The 22,813-nt window shown below is 58.3% G+C and overlaps 2 protein-coding genes across 8 annotated transcripts in view; both read left to right on the forward strand.

Annotated features, from left to right (window-relative positions):
- The first annotated feature begins 4,868 nt into the window (after window positions 1–4,868).
- On the forward strand, window positions 4,869–17,175 carry PUS1 (pseudouridine synthase 1). Of its 3 annotated transcripts, none has more exons than XM_045534293.1 (7): window positions 4,869–4,947; window positions 5,827–6,037; window positions 7,668–7,805; window positions 10,551–10,653; window positions 13,173–13,343; window positions 14,340–15,031; window positions 16,837–17,175. In XM_045534293.1, exons 2-7 carry the CDS (start codon window positions 5,837–5,839, stop codon window positions 16,882–16,884), a joined length of 1,353 nt encoding a protein of 450 aa, XP_045390249.1. In that variant the 5' UTR covers window positions 4,869–4,947; window positions 5,827–5,836; the 3' UTR covers window positions 16,885–17,175. The 3 variants fall into 3 exon arrangements, with proteins under 3 accessions (XP_045390249.1, XP_045390248.1, XP_045390250.1); XM_045534292.1 differs by lacking the exon at window positions 4,869–4,947 and adding an exon at window positions 5,734–5,751; XM_045534294.1 differs by lacking the exons at window positions 4,869–4,947; window positions 13,173–13,343.
- A 1,257-nt stretch (window positions 17,176–18,432) lies between these two features.
- The window catches only part of EP400 (E1A binding protein p400), a 98,889-nt gene continuing 94,508 nt past the window's right edge, over window positions 18,433–22,813 (forward strand). For all 5 annotated transcript variants that reach the window (XM_045535156.1, XM_045535160.1, XM_045535159.1 and 2 more), the window contains exon 1: window positions 18,433–18,497. The gene's annotated coding sequence lies outside the window, so the exon portion shown is untranslated. The remainder of the gene's footprint in view (window positions 18,498–22,813) is intronic.

A 22,813-nucleotide genomic window follows, 5' to 3' on the forward strand; every position in this document is an offset into this window, starting at 1 on the left:
GAGACACGGTCCCCTCGCTCAGATGTTCTTTTAGGGACAGACAGCGGAAGCACTGTGCTTCTAAACCCGGAACACACATCACAGTCTTTCACACTTTACTCCTGAGACGTGTCTTATTTTCATGCAGCTCATTTTTTCTTTAAAGGAGAGCGCGTAGGTATTTCAGAAGCGGTTTTGGAGGCAGATGGTGCTGGGGGGGTGTGAGGCCGCCCTCCGGGCTGCCGCGTGCCGAGCGCCTGGCTCAGTCCTGCCCCGTCTTGGCAGTGGGGTGGGCGTGTGCCCAGCAGCCGTCGCGCCTGAGCACGGGCCGGCAAGGACAGGCATGCGTGTCGCCCCAGGCGGGGGCGTGCGGGGGTCCTCTCCGCAGGTAGGGCTGGTGTGGTCCCGTCCCCCCCAGCTGCGTCCACGGGGTCAGGAGAGGCCCCCAGCCTGCCCATGTCTACTTGAATGTATCCCCAGGGGGCTGCGGGAGGCAGCGCTGGGTCCCGCACCCGGGACGAGGGGCTCAGAGGTCATACGCCACATACACAGACGGGACACACGCGTGTTTTCTTTGCAATACTTGAAATATTGCCACTGTGCTTGGACTTACAAAACAAAAGAAGAAAATTACCCCGACCTATTTCTTTCCTCATCACTTGATGACTTTACTTTTCCTGGCTGCACGTGACATGTTCGTATTTATTACTTTATGGCGACTGGAAGCTGGAGCCGCGGGGAGGCTGGCGCTGCGGGAGGGGCCGAGCCACCTCCTGGGCCCAGTTGCGTCTGTCGCGGCCGTGTGAGCCCCACGTGTGCGTGAGTCCGGAGCCTCCTGGTTGTGTGTTCTCCACGAGAGACCCTTTGTCTATTTTAAAACGAATTCTGTGTGATCTCCCCCTTTTGCGTTATATTGTGTAATATCAATTTAAGGAAATAAACCTTTGGAATTACTGAGCTGTGTTTCGATCGCCGCGGTTGGCTTGTCACTGTCCTCAGCGTCCCTTCGCTTCCCTCCCCAGACGTCTCGCAGGGAGGGCCTGTGTCCTGCGGCCGAGGCAGCCCCGGGGCCCAGCACAGGGGCCCACAGCACTGGGCGCAGCTTTGGGAGCAAACTCCGCGCAAAAGCCGGGGCTGTTCTGGGACGGCAGGGTGGGTCTGTCACTGCGCCCTTCCCCAGCCCAAGGCCCAGTGGGGAGCAGCTCACACGGGCTGAGGGCCCTTCGGAGGGTGAGCAGGTGGGGGTGGCACAGAGCCTCAGCCGTCCGAGGACACCTTTCAACCCTCGGACACACTTGGGGGGCCCTCAGGGTCACGGGGAGCTCCGTGTTTAACTTCCAGGGACTGCGGTGGCACCGTCATCCCGCGTGCACTCCTGCCGTGGTCTGAGCGCTCTGGTCACTGCACTGCCAGTCCTTTCGCTTCTGTGGTGGCGGTCCTCGAGGCCTGAGATGGTGACTTGTCGTGCTGACTTGTCTCCCCGATGGCCGCAGGTGTTGTGCATCTTTTCCTGCGGTGTTGGCCATTTGTGTGCCTTCTGTGGAGGAATGTCTACATCCTTTCCCGTGTTTTCTGTTCCTTTTTTTTTTTTTTTATTTTGAGACAAGATCTTGCTGTGTTGCCCAGGCTGGAGTGCACTGGTGCTGTCGTATCTCACGGCAACCTCAAACTCCTGGGCTCAAGCGATCCTCCTGCCTCAGCCTCCCGAGTAGCTGGGACTACAGGTGTGCACTGCCACGCCTGGCTAAGTTTTAAAATTTTTGGTAGAAACAGGGTCTCACTGTGTTGCCCAGTCTGGTCTCGAACTCCTGGCCTCAAACAACCTTCCCAGCTTGGTCTCCCCACGGGCTGGGATCACAGGCCTGAGCCGCTGCCTGGACTGTGCCCACTTCTACATTGGGTTGTTTGCCCAGGGCTTGCATTTTCAAATCTACATGTTTTTATCAGATAAAAATAACTCGTCAAAAAACCACTAACCCAAATATTAGAAATGAAAGTTCATCGAGAGTTTGGCCTTTCAGAGGAAGTGGAAGGCGGAGACCTGGGAAGTCAGCGTCCCAGGAGGGACGGCTTCCTCAGGCAGGAAGGGTCCCACCCGCGCGCAGCCTCCTGGCCCTGTAGGCACAGCCAAGCCCCCAACAGGCTTCCCGTGCCTGTGGCATTTGGGTGCTGGTAAATCAGTGGACTTCACTTTTGGGGGCAGGTCTGGGTTTATGGGAGAGCTGAGCGGAGCTGAGCAGGGAGTCCCATACACGGCCTCCGTCCCCAGCACCGCTGCGTGTGGTCTGCCGGGCACACTCTTGAAGCAGGGCCGGTGCTGTCACCAGCCAGAGGCCGCGGTTCACGTTAGGGCTTTGGCAGACGCGGCGTGCCCCAGCCCTGGCCCCGGCCCCGGCCCCGCCAAGCTTCCCCCTCCCCACGCAGCCCTCTCCAGAGAGCTGGGGCTGCGCCATGCAGCGCGTGGCCTTTTCAGACGGCTCCTTCACCTCGCGACGGGTATTTAGGTTTCCTCAGTGTCTTCTCGGGGCTCGATAGCGCCTCTCTTGCTGGTGCTGACCAGCATCCGTCTGGGTGGACCGCAGTGTCCCTGCGCCCACCTGTGGGGGACGGCGTGGCTGCTTCCTGTGGGCCGTTACAGACACAACTGAGTGGCCCTCCGTGTGCAGGAGCCTAATGGTGTGGGTGGGCCGGGGCGGGGGGGCTGTGACCACGCAGGAGGGGCTGGCCCCTTCCCGGGGACCTCGCCTCTGCACATGCCGGGCACATGGGGGCAGGCGCTCAGCCAGGAGCACTAGGCTCCTGCACCACCACAGCACTGCAGCCCCCGGGCGCCTGGCCCACCCCAGGTCTCAGTTTACCCCCATACACAGGAACTGGTGTGGCTGGCCGAGTGGGCCCCAGGTTGGTGTGAGCCCCGTCCTACCTGACACCTGTGTGTTGGCCTGTCACGGGGAGCTCAGGGTGGGGACTCAGCACAGTGACGGTGGCGGGGGGGCTGCCCTGCAGACCAGCCTCCACCTGGCCAGCACCATGGTGCTTCCTGGTCCAGGCGGGTGGGTGGGTAGAGGCTGACCCCTTTTCCAATAGCACGACCCAGAGTCTCATGGAGCCTCACTGGGTCTAACTGCTTTGGCCACCGGCCCCTCACAAGGCCCACAGCCCACCAAGTGCTCCCTGGAAAGGGGCATCTGATCAATCCTTCCGGGACGCCCATATCACTCAGCCACAGCCAAGTCCCCCCCCCCACCGTGGCTCACAGCCCCCCACAGCCTGGCCCTGGCTCCTCTGGGCTCATTTCCTGCTGCTGTCTCTCATCATCAGCATCCAGAGGCTTCCTACCTGCGTGCAGACTCCAGGTGGGCATGTCCCCCAGCCTGCCGCCTCCCCCCTCCCCCCTGCAGGAAGAGGCGCAGCAGGAGGGCCGGGTGTGACCTGCTGCAGCCCGACATGCTCCCGCCTGGGGGCCTGTGCCTGGAACACTCTTCCCCTGGATGCAAGCATAGCTCACTTGCTCCCCAAATGCAAGCTTGTGGTTGGCCGAATTATGGCCCCCAGAGATGGGACTAAGGATTTGTTTGTTTGTTTGAGACAGAGTCTCACTCTGTTGCCCGGGCTAGAGTGCCGTGGCGTCAGCCTAGCTCACAGCAACCTCAAACTCCTGGGCTCAAGCGATCCTCCTGCCTCAGCCTCCCGAGTAGCTGGGACTACAGGCACGCGCCACCGCGCCGGGCCTGGATTAAGGATCTTGAGATGGGGATGACACAGTATTGTCTGGGTGGGCCCAATGTCATCACATGAGCCTTTGCGAGGACAGGAGGGTCCGTGCAAGAGGAAGTGCACAGGAGGAAGCAGAGGGTGTGGTGGTGCCACTGGGGGCCAAGGAACTCGGATGCCTCTAGAAGCCGGGAAGGTAAGGAAGCAAAGGGACTCTCCGCGAGCTGCCAGAAGGAGCCATCCCTGCAAACACCTTGACTTTAGCCCAGCGAAGCTGATTTGGGACTCCAGAATCTGAGGGAACATGTGTGTCGTTTTAAGCCACCAAGCTGGTGGCCATTTGTTACGGCAGCCCCAGGAAATGAGTGGAAAGCCGTCGCTCAAATCTCAGCTTCTCAGCGAGGCCCTGGGTGACCGGCAGCCCCCCAGACCTGGGCACAAGGGGCCTCCCAGGGCTGAGCTCCCTCCTGCGAGTGGGCGGTGCAGGGTCCAGGGCTGTGCCCGCCCGGCATCTGCCGTCCCCCTTCCGGGCCAGCCGCGGTACTCGGGCCCCTTCCCCAGCAGGGCCGTGGCAGGGGGCGCCGCGCAGGGAGGCTCGGGGCAGGGCTGGGGGCGCGGGGGGCTCCTTCCAGCGTGGGGAGAGGGTGGGCCTCGAGCTGGGGGCCCGGTGCCTGCTCTCGCGAGAGCACCTTGCTCCCGGGGGGGTTCGCCACACTGTGTTCAGCACCTGTCACCAGGGCCCTGCGCCCGTGCGGGCGCCGCGCGCTGTCGTCTGTACGGGGGGACACGAGGGGACAGCAGCAGCAGTGTCGGCTGCTGCCCGCGTGAGCGCAGGCGCTGGCCCGCGCTGCCGGGGGACTGGCTGAGCAGCGCCGGGCCCAGCTGGTGCTGTGTGACTTCAGGCAAGGGGCTTAACCTCTCTGTTCCTCAGTTTCTTCTTCAGAAACGGGCACGGTAACGGCGCGTGCTGCGTAGCGCGGGGGCGAGCACTGCGCGAGCGAACGAGCGTCCCGGCCGCCGCTGTTCACTCTCCGCGTCCGCGCGCGGGCGCGTGCCCGGCGCGCCGTCCTCGCCGCGCGGCCTCGCTCTGCCGGACGCGGCGGCGCGCTCGGCCGAGAGGGAGGCCCCGCCCCCGCCGCGCCCGCCCCGCCCCTTCGCCTCCGAGGACGTTTGTCTGCACTCGGCCGCCGTCCGTCGCTCGCTCCGCTTCCGCCTTCGCCCACGTGGTCCGGCTCCGACTCGGTCCGCGGCGCCGTGAGTGGGGCCAGGCGGGGGGCGCGCCCCTCTGGTCCCGACGCGGGTGGCCCGGTTCTCCCCGACTCCTGAGGAAAGCCCACGGGCGGGGCGGGAGGGGTGGGACTCGGGAGGTCAGAGGTCAGCCTGGGGGTCAGGGGACGTTGGAGGCTAGCCGTGGGGCAAGGGCGTCTGGGTCCCGGCGAGGTTAGAGTTCAATAGGGGTGGGGCTGGGCCGTCGGGGTCCCGGAGGGTCAGAGTTCAGCAGCGTGAGGATCCCGGGGAGGTCAGGGGTCAACCGGAGCGGTGCTGGGACATCGGGGCGGTGGGGGGGAGGGTGTCCCTGAAGGTCAGGGGTCAGCAGGAGGGGCTAGGACATCAGTGGTCCTGGGAGGTCAGGGGTCAGCAGGAGCGAGGTTGGGACATCGGGGGTCCTGGGAGGTCAGGGGTCATCAGGGTCGGGGCCGGGGACCCCACGTCCCGGACGGTCAAGAGTCACCAGGGCCTGGCGGCAGGGTCCCAGCAGGGGCGGGGCCCCTACGTCAGGCGTCAGCGGGGTCGGGGGCGGCGGGGCCCGGGAGGTCAGGGGTCAGGGCAGCGGGGCCCATAGGTCAAGGGTCAGGGCAGCGGGGCCCATAGGTCAGGGGTCAGGGTAGCGGGGCCCCCGGGTCTGGTGTCGGCGGGTAGGGGTCGGGGTCAGGGCAGCGGGGCCCGCGGGTCAGGGGTCAGGGCAGCGGCGTGCATGGGCCTGCCCGGCCTGCGGGCCGTGGCCGGGGCGCTGTGGCGGCGGACAGCCTGCGGACCGTGGACCGCGCGCCCGCTCTGGTAATGCCGCGACTCCCGACCCTCCCCGGCCCGGCCGGCCCCGCGGCCTCGCGCACTCACGCCCCGTCTTTGCAGCTCGCCCCGCATGGCCGGGAACGTGGAGGCGCCCGCGCCCGCGGGGCCCCAACACCCGCCCGACAGGAGGGCGCGGGGCGGCCGGGCCTGGGAGGACGCGGAGCACCAGGCCAAGAGGCCCAGGGGCAGCGAGGACGAGCGGCGCCGGCTGCCCAAGCGCAAGATCGTGCTGCTCGTGGCCTACGCGGGCAAGGGCTACCACGGCATGCAGGTGCGGCTGGGCCCTCCCCCGCGCCCCCCGCGCACTCAGTGCGCCCCGCGGGATTCGGTGCTGGCCACGGCAGGTAGTCAGGGGCCCAGCCCCGCACCGAAGCTCTTTGACCTGCCGCGAGCAGGTGTCTCTGTGCCTCGGTTTCCTCGTCTTTAGGGTGGGGACGCCCACCTGCCTACCTGCCAAGAAGGGTGCGGAGGTGCAGCGACAGCACCTGGCAGCTCAGAAGAGGGGCTGTTGCTGGTCGTGTGTGTTAAGGGCACAGCTGGGTGTCGCTCAGGGGCCGGGTCTGTGCGTCTGTGGGCGGCAGTCACCCCTCAGGGGTCTCTACGCAGAGCACGGGTGGGATCCTTTCTTGGAAGGTGGGGTGAGGGCTCCCCAGCCAGTGCAGGTAGATGGTCGTGTTCCTTCTCCTGGCAGCTGCCTGGCTCTCACTTTCGTACCCAGTTCTTTAAACTTCCGTAACTCCTGCCCCCAAGCGATCCTCCCGCCTAGCCTCCCCAGTCGCTGGGACTACAGGTGTGCGCCACCGAGCCCGCCCCGTGTTCTTTAAGCATGACCCACAGTAAGAAATTCGCTGCTGTGTGCGCAGTATGCAGCTGAAACAAGGGCTTAAGAAAACAATGCTAAACCTTGCCAGGTGTCATTAATGAATTGCTTTATATCCGATTTTATTTTTAAAAAGCATAAGTTACACCCACAAAACTACTTTCATGACAGCAGGTAGATTGTGACAAGAGGTTGGGAAATGTGGCCTTAGTCTGACTTACCCTCAGGCATTAGTAGGAAGAGACAAACCATGTCTATTGCTCTTTGTGGGGGCTTCAAATGGTCTTTTGAGAGATTTTGCTTATGGAAGGTTTTTGCTTGAGGTGCTGTCTTGAGAGTTTTGCCTGTCTCAGCATACGATTGCCTCAGTGTCCCCATTAGGGAAATGGGATGTGGAGACTGACAGTAACTCACAAGGCTGAGTGAAGGGTGGTTATTCCTGTTTGTGAGTATTCGTTTGCATTATTTGAGAAGCACTTACGATTTTATGCTGAGTAAGGAGATTGGATTTAAATCTCAGTGGGAAACTGTCAGGTAGACTTTGGGAAGAACTTCTCCACCCATGTGAGCCTTGGCAAAGTGCCTGCAGGCCCTTGTGGTCTACGTGGGAAAGGTGTTGTGTGAGAGTGGTGGGCAGGGTCTAGCAAGGTCCTGCGATCCCACAGGCCCCGTGTTATCACTGGAGCAGGGGGGGAGGCGTAGCGTTGGCCATGGTCCTGAAAGCAGAGGGTGCATTCATCCCTGGACAAGTGGTGCAGGGACCACCGTAAACTGAAGGGATTAGGAAAAGCCAGGGATGTCCTACCGGCCCTGACTGGCAGTGTCGCCTGGCAGAGGATGGTGATGGGGGGGGCGTCCCTTTGTGGCCAGGTGCTGTAGACAGAAGTGGGCCTGCTCAGCAAGCGGTGCTGGCCTATTCTGGGGCTGGTTTCAGATCTGACCGGGTGGGGGGGCAGATCTCAGGGACACGGGTGCAGTCCCAGTGCTGCTGTGTGTGCACTGCACATGCCCTGGACACGGAGCAGCCCAGGCCCAGGGGTAGTGACGGAAGGAAAACAATCTGTTTTCATCTTTTTTCCAGAGGAATGTTGGGTCCTCACAGTTTAAGACAATTGAAGATGACTTGGTGTCCGCCCTCGTCCGCTCAGGCTGTATCCCTGAAAATCACGGTGAAGACATGAGGAAAATGTCCTTCCAGCGGTGTGCCCGGACAGACAAGGTGGGTGGCAGCCGTCTCTGCCCCTCACCTGGCAGGTAGGAGCAGCACCTGGCCCATTTTCCCCCTTAGTGTCTTTGTCTGTCAGGCTCTTTTGGGTACAGATGACGCAGGCACCAGTCAAACTGGCCTGAACAGAAGGGAATATTTTGCCCTAAGAAGCCCAGGAGCATCACCAGCTCAGGGATGGCTGGATCCAGGTGCTCACTGCCAGCAGGGCTTCCTGTCCTCTCTGGTCTTCGCCTTCTCCTCTGTCAACTCTGTCCTCAGGCACACTCACCCCTGCAGGTGGCACAGTGGCCGCGACATCTGCCTTAGATCCGTCCAGGGCCGATATGGTTGTGTGGCCACAAAGGCAAGCCCCACTTGTAGTGTTACATTTTCTAGTAGCCACATTCGTGAGGGAAAAGGAAAGAGGTGAATTTAGTTTTAATAATTAACTTTATTTATAAACTCAATATAGCCAAAATATTATCCTCATTTCAGCATGTAGTCAATATAAAAAGTCTATTCATGGGGTTTATTTTACATCTTTTGTTTGTGTGCTGAGTCTTTGGAATCCACTTTGTATTCCGTACTCATGGTACACCCCCCCATCCCCCGCCAGCCCGTCCGCCTCCTGTCACGTGGATTCACAGCCAGGTGTGGCTGGTGGCCCTGTGCTGTCCACTGAGACTTGTAAGACTGAGTCCCTCTCTCCCTGATCAGCCAGCGTGACAGCATGTGCTGTGTAGTCACAACACGTCATGTTCCTGTGCCCGGACTGAGCCGTGGGACTGGCGTGGCAGGGAGGCTTGTGGGTGTGGCAGGGAGGCTGGCCACAGGAGAACAGAGATGTGTCACCAGGGAGGTGCTGCAGGGCCTGCGTGGACCAACGGTCCTTCTGCAGCGCGTGTGAAATGTGGTCCCTCTCATCCTTGCTTTCTGAAGCCCTGGCCCCCTGACTCATCTCTTAGGCCACGTGAGGGCGTTGGGGTCTGTCATAGATACAACTGTTTGCAGATCAGGGCCCCCCCAGGAATCTCAGTTAAGCTATGGCTCTTGTCCGCACAGATGTCCTGTCTGAAAGGCACACAGGTCCCTGGGATCCAGGGCCAGAACCCCGGGGACTGCAGCCATCCTACGGGGAGGTCGGGTCACAGACAGGGACCCACGGTCCACTCCTAGCAGGTGATGACAGTAACACGGTTGATGACTCACAATAAAGAGTTCTGTGGTTCTTACTGTTTTTCATTTTCTTTTCCATTTATAGCTCTGGTTGTTTTCAAGGCAGAAGTAAAATAAAAATTTGCCTGGGTTGATGCAGAGAGCATTCCAACGCACTTTCTGAAGCAGGGGCTGCCTCTGGCTTTTTTCACTTGATCCAGTACCTAATCTAGGATCCTTTGTTTCATGAGTAGTTTTGTTGCCTGACTTTCCTTTAATCTACAATCATCTTTTTGCCTCCTTCCTTCCTGTCCTTCATCATGTGACATTTTTGGACGATTCAGGCCAGTCATTTTAAAGAATGTCCTCAACCTGGATTTCTCTGATTGTTCTTAGTGACTAGATTTGGATAAAAATTTTTGTGGCAGGAACACCGTGGTTCCCAACCCCCGGGCTGTGGCCTGTTAGGAACCGGGCCGCACGGCAGGAGGTGGGCGGCAGGTGAGCAAGGGAAGCTTCTCTGCATTTGCAGCCGCTCCCTATCGCTCGGCGGCATTAGATTCTCATAGGAGCACGAACCCTACTGGAAACAGCACACGCGAGGGGTCTAGGTTGCAGCTTCCTATGAGAACCTAATGCCTGATGATTTGAGGCGGAGCTGAGGCGGCGATGCAGGTGCCGGGGAGCAGCTGCAAACACAGATGATCATTAGCAGAGAGGTTTGACTGCACAATAAATATAATGCGCTTGAATCACCCCAAAACCATCCGCTCCCCCAATCCATGGAAAAATTTTCTTCCATGAAACTGGTCCCTGGTGCCAAAAAAGCTGGGGATCACTGCTGTATGTGTTCTACTATACTCTATTTTCTTTGCATGTATTTTTAAAATCCTTTAGAAATTGTGACTGTAATACACAGAAAGGTGGCTGTAGCATCAGGACAAGTACCCTTAAGGATACTGGGTCGTCACCACTCATCAACAGGCGTGACCTGCGGCATCCCAGAAGCCCACTCAGCTTCCTGTCATAGCTCCGCTCCCCGCAGGTTAACTACCATACTGACCTTTATTAAAACTTGCTTTAAAAAAGGCATAACATGTAAACAGTAAAGCGTGTAGAGCCTGATCAGTTCCCACCTGTGCACACACCTGTGCACCCAGCACCCCGTCCCCAGAAGGCCCCTCCCTTTCCTGCCGGGTCGCTGCTGTTCTGACCCAGCCGGGGCCTCCTTGCTCTGCTCGTGGTTCTAAGTTGCGTTTTCTTTTTTCCCAAATCACTGGGAGTCAGATCTCACGTGGGACTTTGCTTCCTGTCTGCATCGTGTTATATTTACATTCCCTAATTGAGTGTTTCTCTCGGGCTTTGAAGTCATTTGTGATAGTTCACAAGTTTTGCTGTGATCCTCCCACCCGTTGGTACACAGACCTTTGTTTTCATATCTGGTTGTTCCCTTCAGACGCATTTCTAAAAGCAGAATTGTGCATGGAAAGCTGACATTGGCGTAGGCCTGCTGTCCAGAGGACCGACACGCAGAGTCTCGTGCTCCAGGAGCGAGGCCCAGCTGGACCCACCCTTCCTCTGCCCGTTCTGCTTTCTTCACAGGGTGTGTCTGCAGCTGGCCAGGTAGTGTCCCTGAAGGTGTGGCTGATTGACGACATTTTGGAGAAGATCAACAGCCACCTTCCGTCTCACATTCGGATTTTGGGTAAGCCTTGCGGTGCCAGCAGCTGTACACCTGGTCGTGTTAGACGGTCTGGCAGAGGCTGGAGCTACACACGCCTCCTACCAAACATGTCTGGTGCGGAAGGGGAGTCAGAGAACTGTCCGGTTGCTTTGCCGGTGGTAGGTGTGGCTGCAGATCTTCCTGAGAGTTCAGTATTCCTGTGTCCTCCAGAAACGGGCACAGCGGAGGTGGACAGTGAGGTCCCTCATTTGCAGTGCCTTGTTGCTACCTGGGTGCCTTGTTTTAAGCAAACACTGGATGTGAAAATCGGAATTGACAGTTAAAACAGGGGCAATTACTCCCTTTTATGGAAGGACTAAGAAAGGGGATTTTTAGGCCCCTTTAAAAAAATAACCTATCTTTGCCTCTACATGCCACTTATATTTAATATAATTATAGACATGGCTGGGTATAATCCTACCATCTTGCTGTTTCCACTTTGTCCCATCTGTTCTTTGTTCCCCTTTTCTTCCTTCTTTTGGATTCATTTTTTTCTTTCTTTCCTTTTTTTTTTTTTTTTTTTTTTTGAGACAGAGTTTCACTCTGTTGCCCAAGCTGGAGTGCAGTGGCATCATCATAGCTCACTGTAACCTCAAACTCCTGGGCTCAAGCAATCCTCCTGCCTCAGCCTCCCGCGTAGCTGGGACTACAGGCATGTGCAACCATGCCTGGCTAATGTTTCTATTTTTAGTAGAGACAGGGTCTCGCTCTTGCTCAGGCTGGTCTTGAACTCCTGACCTCAAGCGATCCTCCCCTCTCCGCCTCCCAGAGTGCTGGGATTACAGGCGTGAGCCACCGTACCCAGCCTAACTCTTGTTTTTTTAGTGATTGCTTTGGGGTTTAAGCCAAAGGTTGGGAAATTTTTTTTGTGAAGGGCCAAGTAGTAAATATTTTAGACTTTGTGGCCACACAGATTACAGCGTCTGTGTCTTTTTTTTTTTTTAACCACCCTTCGGTCTTATCTCACAGGCTGTACAGAAACAGGCTGGTTCTGGGCCGCGGTGAGCCAGGTCCTGGCTCAAAGCGTACTCTCTAGTTCACCACGGCGCCCTCCGTGGAGATTGGACTTCACGGAGCACCTGAGGCCTCTAAGCCGTGCAGCACTCGCACTCTGCCCTCCCGGCCTCTGCCTTGGCGATGTGCATTTTACTTGTATACATGTTACAAATCCTACGGTTATTATTTTTTCTTTAAACAGCCAATATGTTAAAAAATGTTAAATGCTTTTTTTTACTGAAGCACAATTAACATACAACAAACTGTGCGTATTTAAGTGTATAGTTAAGTTCTGACGTGTGTGTGAGCACCTGTGAGCCCATCCTCACTTCCCCTGTCCCCCCTCACCCTCCCCTGTGCCCCGTCCCCCCTCGCCCTCCTCCCAAGGCAGCCTTCGACCTGCTTTGTCGCGAGAGGTCAGTCTGCGTGTGCAGACGTGTGTGGACGGAGTCGTGTACTGCCTCCTCTGTTTCTGTCCGGTGTCTTCACGCAGCCTGGTTATTTTAAGATTCAGCCACATTGCGTATAACAGTGGTTCTATTCGCTGCCGCGGGTGTCCCGTCCCACACGCTCTGCCACAGACTGTTCACACACACGCCTGCGGGTGTCCCGTCACACACGCCCTGCCACAGACTGTTCACACACACGCCTGCGGGTGTCCCGTCACACACGCCCTGCCACAGACTGTTCACACACACGCCTGCGGGTGTCCCGTCACACACGCCCTGCCACAGACTGTTCACACACACGCCTGCGGGTGTCCCGTCACACACGCTCTGCCACAGACTGTTCACACACACGCTCTGCCACAGACTGTTCACACACACGCCTGCGGGTGTCCTGTCACACACGCTCTGCCACAGACTGTTCACACACGCAGCTGCATGTGGACAGTCATGTGGTTTCCAGTTTTGAGTAGAGCTGCGATGCACATGTGTGTATGAGTCATAAACAGGGTTCAGTAATCCTTATTGATTATTTCACCCTCTATTAACTTTATTTTTACTGTAATACAGTTTCGTTTTCATACTGTGGTCTCTCTCTGACTTGAGAGGATAATTTATTTCCTCCTGTAAAACTCCTCACAGAGTAAATCCTCTGAAAGTCGCATTTCGTGTCTCTTACCGTTCATCCCCGTGGAAGCTATTTCAGTGTGTTCCATAGATTAACCCCAGTTATGCGAAAGCACCGCCGTGTCCCCTGCACAGCGTGTCCCCTGCACAGCGGCTCTGGTGGGCGTCCCCTGCGGAGCACAGAACGAGGCCGTGTCCCCGGGCCAGGGTGCGGCTGTCTGCCAGCGCTTGTCAGCCTCTTCCCAGCAGCCGTGTCCTGAACAACTAAAACTGTGTTTGAAACCATCCTTTCGAGGCTCAGTGTTTATGACATTGAATCTTTAGGACAAAAAACCAAAAAATAAAGTCACTGAAAGAACAAACAGGACAGTGGAGAGAAAAGAACAAGGAGCGAGGTGCAGGCGCTCACGGATCCGCCTTCCCGCCTCCCAGGTCGGGCCTCGCAGATGAGAACCCACCGTCGGGCGCTGGACCGACTCCTCCTGAGGCGGCTCCTGGGACCCGCAGGGACCTGCCTGTCCCAGTCTCGCCCGAAGCCCTGCAGGGGCCTCGCAGCAGAGGCACGTCCGGAGACGAGGGGACTTCCTCACCCCAGCTGCCGAGGTCATCACTGTCACTAGTTCTTGCTTTTTCTTCCAGAAATTGTCTGTGCAAACACAGTCGTGCTCAGCCGATGCCGCTCAGTGTCTGCACTCAATCAGCACTTGGTCAGTGCTCCCAGATGCTCACCAAGCGCCCGCCGGGTGCCCCTCGTGCCCGGGCGCTGGGCGTCTCGGAGACTGGCCTCAGTTCCCGGAGCTTTGTACCTGTCTGTCCCTTGGATATTCTGGGATGTATTTGCTCGGTCTTCCATTGCTGGACTTCTAAGGTGGTTTCCAGTTTTGTGTTTTTACTGTCGAAACAGTGTTGCCTACGTGGCCTTCTCTGCAGAACCAGCTCTCACGAGTGCGTTTCGGGGTTCACACTCCCCAGACGTCTGGAATTTCAATCCGGGGGGCTGTAGCAGCTTGCTCTCGGAGATCAGCGAAGTGTGGGGTTTTATCTCCCCCGACTTTTGCCAACGCCGGGTTTCCACAGACCCTTACGTTTGTGTTGTTTGGATTTGTGTTTAGTCCTGAGATTAAGCGTTGTGTGGATTTAGAGTTTAATGCACAAAAGTCCGATTCTTTTTTAACAATGTTTCTTTTTGTTTTGCTTTAATTATGTTTAATTGACACATAATAACTGTACACATTTTGGGGTACGGTGACGTATTTCTACACATGTAGATAATGTGGAGTGATCAAGTCCGAGTCATTAGCATACTGTCACGCAGACGTTTACTGTGTCTTTCTGCTGGGAACATTTAAAATCCTCTATTCTGGCTATTTGAAAATACACCATAAATTGTGAATTACAGCCGCCCCTAGCGCCGCAGAGCCCTGGAGCCCCTCCCCGCGGCCGAGCCGCACGCCTGTGCCTGCTGACCGGCTCGGCGAGCCCCCCTCCCCAGCCGTCCCCCCTGCTAGGCCTTCGCACCGACGTGGGTGGGGAGGGGCCGTCCTCACACGTGCTCTGCTCACCTGCCTCTCTCTCTTCCCGTTTCCCGCCCCTGCCCAGGACTGAAGAGGGTCACGGGCGGGTTCAACTCCAAGAACAAGTGTGACGCCAGGACGTACTGCTACATGCTGCCCACCTTCGCCTTTGCCCACAAGGACCGGGACGTGCAGGACGAGACCTACCGCCTGAGCCCCGAGACGCTGCAGCAGGTCAACAGGCTCCTGGCCTGCTACAAGGGCACCCACAACTTCCACAACTTCACCTCGCAGAAGGGGCCGCAGGAGCCCAGCGCGCGGCGCTACATCCTGGAGATGCTCTGCGAAGAGCCCTTCGTGCGGGAGGGCCTGGAGTTCGCGGTGATCAGGGTGAAGGGCCAGAGCTTCATGACGCACCAGATCCGGAAGATGGTCGGCCTGGTGGTGGCCATTGTGAAGGGCTACGCGCCCGAGAGCGCGTTGGAGCGCAGCTGGGGCGAGGAGAAGGTGGACGTGCCCAAGGCGCCGGGGCTCGGGCTGGTGCTGGAGAGGGTGCACTTCGAGAAGTACAACCAGCGCTTCGGCAACGACGGGCTGCACGAGCCTCTGGACTGGGCGCAGGAGGAGGGCAAGGTGGCGGCCTTCAAGGAGGAGCACATCTACCCCACCATCGTCAGCACCGAGCGGGACGAGCGCTCCATGGCCCAGTGGCTCAGCACGCTGCCCGTCCACGACTTCAACGCCACTGCCCTGGCGGCAGCTGGCACAGGTGCCAAGGTAGGGGCTGGGTCACAGCGGTGCTGGGCTGGAGCACGTGCCCTCATGGAGGCCAGGCCGAGTCCTTGTCCTTGTTCCCATTGTACAGAAGAGCAGGCTGAGGCACAGAGAGGTGCATCACTTCCCCCAGAGTCACACAGCATTGGAGGAGCAGGGCCAGGGTGGTGGGCCAGGCGGTTGGCGGCCATGAGGTAGATGTGCCTCACTGCCTGCCTGGGCCTCCTGGGCCTCTGAGTGCACGATGAGGCTGTTGGCACGACCCACGCAGCAGCAGGCCTTTCCGGGCACGGCTCGCTGGCTCTCGGGCAGGAACCATGTCTGTGCACGTCCGGGGTCCCTCCCGCTCCAGTCGTGGGGCTGCGGCTGCTCCTCTCGACGACGTTCCTGTCCAGGCCCGCCCTGCTCCCTCCGTCTGGAAGCCGCCTGGGTACAGGGCGCAAGCGCTTCGTGCCGTGCCCAGGAGTGCCCCTGGCCGCCGTCCACCCCCCCTGTAAGGGCCAGCCAGGGTCAGGCTTGCTGCTGTACACCCGCTAGGGACCCGGCAGGAAGTGTGACTCAGCAGGTAGACAGTTGCCAGGTATAGGTTATGTTTTCAGAGACAGCGTCTTGCAGTGTCGCAATCATAGTTCACTATGACCTTGAACTTCTAGGTTCGAGCAGTCCTCCCTCCCGCCTCAGCCTCCTGAGTAGCTAGGATTATAGGTGCACAACACCACGCGTGGTTTGTTTTTTAAAAAAATTTATTTTTGGAGACAGGGTCTCCCTGTGTTGCCCAGGCGAGTCTTGAACTCCTGGGCTCAAGGGATCCTCCTGCCTCAGCTGCTCCAAGTGCTGGGATTTCAGGTGTGAGCCACCATGCACAGCCACCAAGTGTAGTTTAGAACAGAAACATAACGTGCCCAGAGGTGGAGAGCTACGTGCAGTCTGAAGTTGAAATGCCACTTTCGTTCTCAGTTCTTTGCCCTGGAGTGAGAGATGTCCCTAAAGCCTGTGTTCTCTCATGGTGGTCCAGTGGGTTTTCAAAGGGTGAGGGTCCCACCTGGAGCTTGGGGAGATGCCGTCCTGTCGTCCAGGCCCCCATGAAAACGTCCTTCCTGCACCCCAGGTTGTAACCCACGTGCGGGCAGGACCCAGGGGGGTGGGGGACACAGGCGTGCGGTGGGCGGTAAGCAGCTCCCACCCTTGAGACGACAGAGCTGTGGGGGTTTCGGGGGCTGTGGCAGCCAGGAGCATCTTGTCCCACCTGCCGTGTCCTGTTGCAGCTCCGCCACAGCGGTGGTGGCCTCGTCGGAAGGGACATCTGATAGCGAGCTTAATTTTTTTAAGACAGACTAAAGTGTTGACGGTTATTAATTTTCTCAGGCACCGTGCAGGCTAAATAAAGCACAGGTGCCGGTGTGATCGGGGCCGATTGGACTTCTGGATTCCCGCTAAGGAGGCTTCTGACCAGTTGCCGTCTTTAGATACTGAAGTGTCTGCACTTGTCAAGCTTAGGAACGACCCAAGTTTATTTCCCCCGTGGGGATTTGAAGCAGCCCCCATAAACGCCTCCCTCCTGTCCCCAGCCCCAAGCTTTCCCTGTGTGGTTCTTGAGCCGGTTCAGAGAACACAGGAGAAAAGCGCTTACCCTTCCTCCTGGTGCGGAGGACACGGCTGCAGAGTGCGGCACCGCGGGCACCCGGCCCCAGGCTCCAGGCAGGGGAGAAGCAGATGCCCGGTGGGTGGGGTCCCCCCTGGCGGGAAGGAAGCACCGGCAAGTAGCGGGGGTCGCCTCAGTCATTTTCCCGTCTGGTCCTCTTCTGCAGGTCTCCAGCCCCCAGGAGGGCAGCGGAGGGGACGAAGACACCGACTGAGGCCGTGGGAGCTGCCCGCGACGTGCACGCAGCAGGCACTGCCGGGGTTGCTGCAGCCGCGAGTCTCACCTGTGGCCCAGAGCCAGGGATGCCTGGGCCTGTCAGCCGTGCCTGGCTTCATAACCTCAGGGTCTCGACACCCAGAACCTTCTCAGTTTTCATCACGGGAATAACCTGCTTCTAATCTATTTTCAGCTCACGGGTTACATACGTACTCCTCAGCATGTAAAGACAGTATTTTTTTAAATAAGTGATTTTCTTATTAAATAAATATAAATTTTGCTTAGTGAATCCTGCTTTTGCCTTTTTCTTGTACACTTTTCTTTCCCCAGAGGGATGAGCTCTGCTGTGTTAGGAATAGGCACTGCCGAATAAAACAGGCACGGCCCTGTCCTCCCTGGGCTGAGGGACAGCAGAGTGGTGGGGAAGCCAGAGCGGGGCAGGCCGGGGCGCCCGGGAGCCGGGTAGGAAGCTGGAAGTGTCCGGCGTCAGAAAGCGCCTGGCTGCGAGCGGAGAGCCCGACGGGCACACAGACGAGGATGGCCGTCGGGCTGGAGCGGTGGTCCCCGGTGGTGTTGGACCTGGAGCCTTCTCTCTTCCTGTCTCTCTTGAGCACCTGGCCTTCCTCCTGGTCGCAGACAGTGGCTCTGCCCCTGGCACCATCCGCGTCCACGTTCCAGGTGGGGGAGAGGGCAGAGGAAGGGGCGCGTGGTTGAATATGCCCCTTGGTGCGTGTCCCCAGAAGACCCACCAGCAACTTCACCTCAGCGGCCATCTCCAGCTGCAAGGGAGGCTGGGAGGTGCTGCTTTAGAAGTGGCACAGAGTGACACGGGGCGCAAAGTGCACGTTCTGTTAGCAAGGACGAGGGCAGCGGGAGGCGGGCAGGCAACGGGCACGGCGCCGCGGGAGCCGCGGGAGCCGCGGGTGGGGAAGCGTGTGCTGTGCTCGCGTGCGCGCACGTGCGTGGGGGCGGGCAGTGGGGACGGCCCTGTGCCCCTGTGCGAGGGACTGGGTGGCAGAGCCGGTCGGGAGGACACTGGCCTGAGGGAGGGCGTGGCGGAAACCTTGAAACAGGAAGCGGCTCGCTGGAGCCGGCGGCGGCGGACGAGGGCGCCCTGGGCTGTGGGTTCGAGCGCTGCAGGGCCACGGGCCGGGAGCGTGCGGGGGACGCGGCGCGGCGGGTTTCAGGCTAGTTCCACCCGCGACAGGCAGGACTCGTAAATCGCTTCCATGGCGAAAAGCAGCCCGTTACCGGCATCTTTCGGTTCTCCCGTGACAGGCTGCGTCGTCTCGGTCTGAAGGCCCATCCAGCCGCGGTGCGGGCCACCCCGGGGCCGACTGCGCGTCTCGGTCTCCGCGCGCGGCGTGGCCTCCCCACGGTCCGCGGCGATCCGCCCCCGCGGTCCTCCGGCGCCCTCGTGCGGCCAGGGGCGGCGCGGCAGCTCGGGCGCTCCGGGCGCGAAGGCGCAGCTGCGAACGGGCGGCGCGCGTCCCCTCCGGCTCGCCGTAGCGCGGCCGCTTCCTGCGCGCGGTCCCGGATGCGCCGAGCCGCCGCGGCGCCGCTGGAGCCCGCCGCCCTCCCGACGCGGCCGAGCGCGGCCCGAGGCCCGGGGTGAGTGGGGGGCGCCGCGGGCCGGCGGGAAGCGGGGCGCGGGGCGGGCGCGCCGGGGCGCACGGTCCGCAGCCCGGACCCCCGCCCGCCGGCCCGGCGCGCCGCGTGGGGACCAGGCCGCGGCGGCTTTGTGCGCGGCCGGGCGGGCCGGGGGGCGGCTGCCGAGCGCCCCGCGCCGGAGTCGGAGGCCGGGGCCGGGGCCGGTGGTCGGGGGCGGCGCTCGCCCGCCGTTTGGTTCCGAGCCGCGGCGGCTGGTCGGGCGCCCGGGGGCGGCGGGAGTCGCTTCCGCGGCCGTTGCTGGGCGGGTCCGTCGCGCCGCCGGGGGCGCTCCCCCGGGCCTGGCGCCCTCGCGGACCCGGCGCCTCCCTCGTCGTCCCGGGAGCGCCCGGGACCCTCTCGACCTTCCGACCGAGCTCGGCGGAGCGGAAGGAAGTCGCCGCCGCTCGGTCGTCGCGCGGCAGCTGCGGGCGTGCGGGCCGCCCGGGGGCACAGACCCGGCTGCGGCCGCCGGGCACTTTCCCTCGGGCGTCCGCGTCCTGAGAGAAAAGCAGCGCCAGGACGTTCGTAGGGCTTCTCTCTGCGTCGGGGACGGGCTTCCTGGGTAGTTGCTGGTGTTTTACGGAATAAAGGGGTGTTTGCAGTTTCTCGGTGGGGTGCGCACGCTTGGGATGGCAGCAGTGAACAAACGTGGGTTTTAAGAAGTCTGGATCATTGTGTCACCCAGAGATAAGCACGGTCACCACTGTCCTCCTGGCCCCTTGTTCTTTCTGTCCGCGTAATTTTTGAAGTATAATTGGGACCATATTAGGTAATTTTGTGTACTTTAAAAACACAGTTAGCAAGATCACAGGCGTTACCACCTCTCCGTTAACACCTGCCGCGCCTGGGAAGCGTCGCCTGTTCACCCTCGGGCGAGGTGCCGTCCTGGGGCGTTGGTCTCTGTGGGTCTCTTCCGTCTTGGCCTCGGTTTGTCCTCTCTCCAGAGCGTTCTCATCCATGCACAAACCTGCCCTTGACCCTGCGTGCTCTTCCAGCTGCCCTGTTGAGGTCTTAGCTTCCTTTTGTACCAGGATTGGAAAGGGTTTTTCATCTGTCACCATTTCCTCTTGTCCTGATCTTTGTGTGTGTGTGTGTATGACAGAGGCTCGCACTGTTGCCCAGGCTAGAGTACAGTGGCGTCAGCCTCGCTCACAGCAACCTCCAACTCCTGGGCTCAAGCGATCCTCCTGCCTCAGCCTCCCGAGTAGCTGGGACTACAGGGATGCACCACCATGCCCGGCTCAATTTTTTTCTATATATATTTTAGCTGTCCATCTAATTTTTTTCTACTTTTAGTAGAGACAAGGTCTCACTCTTGCTCAGGCTGGTCTCGAACTCCTGACCTCGGGCGATCCTCCCACCTCGGCCTCCCAGAGTGCTAGGATTACAGGCGTGAGCCACCGTTCCCAGCCCTATTTATATTTTTAACAGTGATTATGTTGTACAATTGGTATTCTGCTTTTTTTTGCATAATAATATATCTGCATACTTCTTTCTGTTTTTGTTACGTATTTTCCATCTAGAATTTGAACATTGGGTATTTCTGGTTATGCTTTCCATTTTTATTGTACTATTCTCCAATGAGTATTTTTTATGCCCATTTTTTTAAGTTAGTTAATTTCCTTAGGATAGATTTCCAGAAGTAAGATGACTAGGTCAAAGGTTATGGGGTCAGATGGTTCCTTCCACTCTCCCACCACTGTCTGTAGTGGTCCACGCCCTCTGGGCAGTTTTTGGGTTATGAACCCCTTGGAAATCTTCCTAGGTCTTTCCAGATTGCTCCCCGATTCCCTGCAGCAGTGTCAGTACCAGTTGTCTGATTTAGTATCTTGGCTACGTGGGTCTGGGGAAATGTTTATTTTAGTCTGTATTGCATTTTTTAGTAGCAAGGCTGGTCATTTTCCTCTAAGTTGGTTAAGTAGATGTTTTTCTTTTGTGAACTCTTTCTTTTTGTCTTTAATTCATTTTTATGCTAGGATTTTAGTGTTTTCCTTATCAGTTTGTGTGAGTGCTTTGCTTTTTATAGTACTGGTAATAGCTCTTTGTCACAATTACTTCAAATATCTTCCAAGATATTTGGTTTTAAATTTTGAGGTTTTTTTTTTATTTTTTTTAATATTTCTTTTCTTTCTTCTTCTTCTTCTTTTTGTTTTTGTAGAAACGGGGTTTTGCTCTTGCTCAGGCTGGTCTCGAACTCCTGACCTCAAGTTATCCTCCTGCCTCGGTCTTCCAGAGTGCTAGGATTACAGGCGTGAGCCACCGTGCCAGGCCTCTAGGAATGTGTTCTAAGGAAATAACCCTGAATATAGCCTGCAAATGTTAATTCTATCTTTGTGCCGGTTACACCCTGATCTCCTGTCATAATGCTTGTTTAAAAAGATCAGGATCAAAAGCTTGTTTTGAAAGTAATGAACGTAGCTAAGAGTCTCCACACCTGGTGTTTGCCGCACGGCACCCCCCACCCTCTGCGGGTGTGTGTGTGTGTGTACATGGGTTTGCAATTAAAGCTGCTCCTCTCTGTGGTCTTCTATTTCCCCTTAACATCTTTTTGCTGTGGCTTTGCCCCTTGTCTTCTGACTCTATGTTCGGAGACTGACCATCCGAGCAGAACATGCCTTTGTCCTGCCAGTTTAAATATGCACTTATATGTTAATGTCAGAAATATACTTGTGCATTGATAAATTCTGTAGTTTTTGATTTCACGTGTACTTGTATTTCAGCCAGGACTGTAAGAGCCTTGGAAGTTTTGTAACTTCTTTAGGTTCATGATTTTTTTACCCCTTGTCCATTTCTCATAGAGACAACCAATGATGCCCTTGCGACAAAAAGGAGCTGCTCCTTGTCTTGGAGGGAACAGGAAGAGGCTTCCATCCCTGTCCCCGCAGGCGCCAGAATCGGGGTGGGAGGAGCCCCAAGGAGACAGGCAGCTGGGTGTGTCTCAGTGACGGGCTGGTGTCCGCAGTGGGACTCAGTGTGGACTGGAACATTGGGGTGGTGTGGCATCCAGCCTGCTGGCCAGGTGCTAAGTTGTGCTGTTTTCTCCGTCTGCTTCTCTAGAAAACCTGAATGGGGTTTTTGCTCCTTTATGGTAGAAATCAGCTGGATCTGAGCAGCAGCTGCACTGTTCGCAAGGGACATTGTCCCCCTTTTCTTGGAGCCCTGGCCCTGAGCCAGTGTTGGTGCCATTGCGTTTGCACGACTTCGTGCTGGCCACAGTGGGGACAGCAGATGGAGGGGGCTGCAGTGGTGGTTGTCCTCAGCCTCCAGCGCCTCCCCTCCCTGCAGACACTGTGCTTCTCGCCCAGGTCTGACCTGGCCTCACGCCGCGCTGTCCTGGGCGCTCACTTTCCGCAGGGGTCCCTTCCACTCGCCCACCCCTGTCTGTTGTCCACGTGTGCTAAGCAGGGTTTGAGTTAAGAGCTTCTTTGAAATCGTGCTGCGACCTCCCAGGGAGTTTGCAGACCCCTGAAGGGCACTCTCCCAGTGAGAGCCAGGCCCTGGTCGTTTCTCTTCTCTCTGCCTTTGAGACCTTCTTCTGGAAGTTTCTCCTTTTCCTGTGCTCTTGTTTAGAACATTGAGGTCTGAGGCCATTCCCTGCCTTCTGCTCCAGGACTTCATTTCATGTTTTATCCCAGCTCCGGGCATAGGCCGGCAGCCTCTTGGGGCAAGGACTGTCTCAGCCCTCCTCTCTCCACTCTCCGCAGTGGCATAGGCTCAAAGCCTGGACGTTGGTGAGAACTGCCAGCGAGGGAGGCTCGGGCGTTCGCTTCTGGCGAGGCAGCCCTGCCCACCTCCACGCAGCAGTAGTCGCGAATGCCTGCTGGGCGCCGGGTGGCAGTGGGCAGGAAGCCATCCCTGCACCAGAGAGGCAGACAGAAGGCTCTGCTGCAGAGGGGCCAGGGAAGGGCCTCCTGGTCCAGAATGTGGGTCTGGTTTCAGACCCTGCTCTGTGGCTCAGGCTCCTGACCCCTCAAGTGGGGCAGGAGCAGTGTCTGTGTCACTGGCGGTGTGTGGGGACTCCAGGGACGAGGCTCGGCCCGCACAGATTAGCCGTCACCAGTGATGCTCAGGACGTCCTGCAGCGGCTGGTTTGGCTCACCCGCCCGCCCTGCCAGGCCGTGTCCTAGGCCGGCGGCGCAGCAGTGACTGAGGAGGCAGGCTTTCTGTCTGTACGGACGGAGGTGTCTCCAGTAACCTTCCCGGCTTCGTTTGGTGTGAGTCGATAAGACGCTCTGGCGTTTGACTCAGATGCTGGTGGGAACTGGCTTCACGGCGCT

Source organism: Lemur catta, chromosome 21 (genome assembly GCF_020740605.2).
Source record: "Lemur catta isolate mLemCat1 chromosome 21, mLemCat1.pri, whole genome shotgun sequence".
NCBI classification, from domain to species: domain Eukaryota; kingdom Metazoa; phylum Chordata; class Mammalia; order Primates; family Lemuridae; genus Lemur; species Lemur catta.

Excerpts from the sequence above, each read along its gene's own strand:
- PUS1 (XM_045534293.1), top strand. The coding sequence starts at position 5,837 with ATGGCCGGGAACGTGGAGGCGCCCGCGCCCGCGGGGCCCCAACACCCG. Across the intron at positions 7,806-10,550 it reads GGTGTGCCCGGACAGACAAG|GGTGTGTCTGCAGCTGGCCA; the intron begins GTGGGTGGCAGC and ends CTTTCTTCACAG. Across the intron at positions 10,654-13,172 it reads GTCTCACATTCGGATTTTGG|GTCGGGCCTCGCAGATGAGA; the intron begins GTAAGCCTTGCG and ends CCCGCCTCCCAG.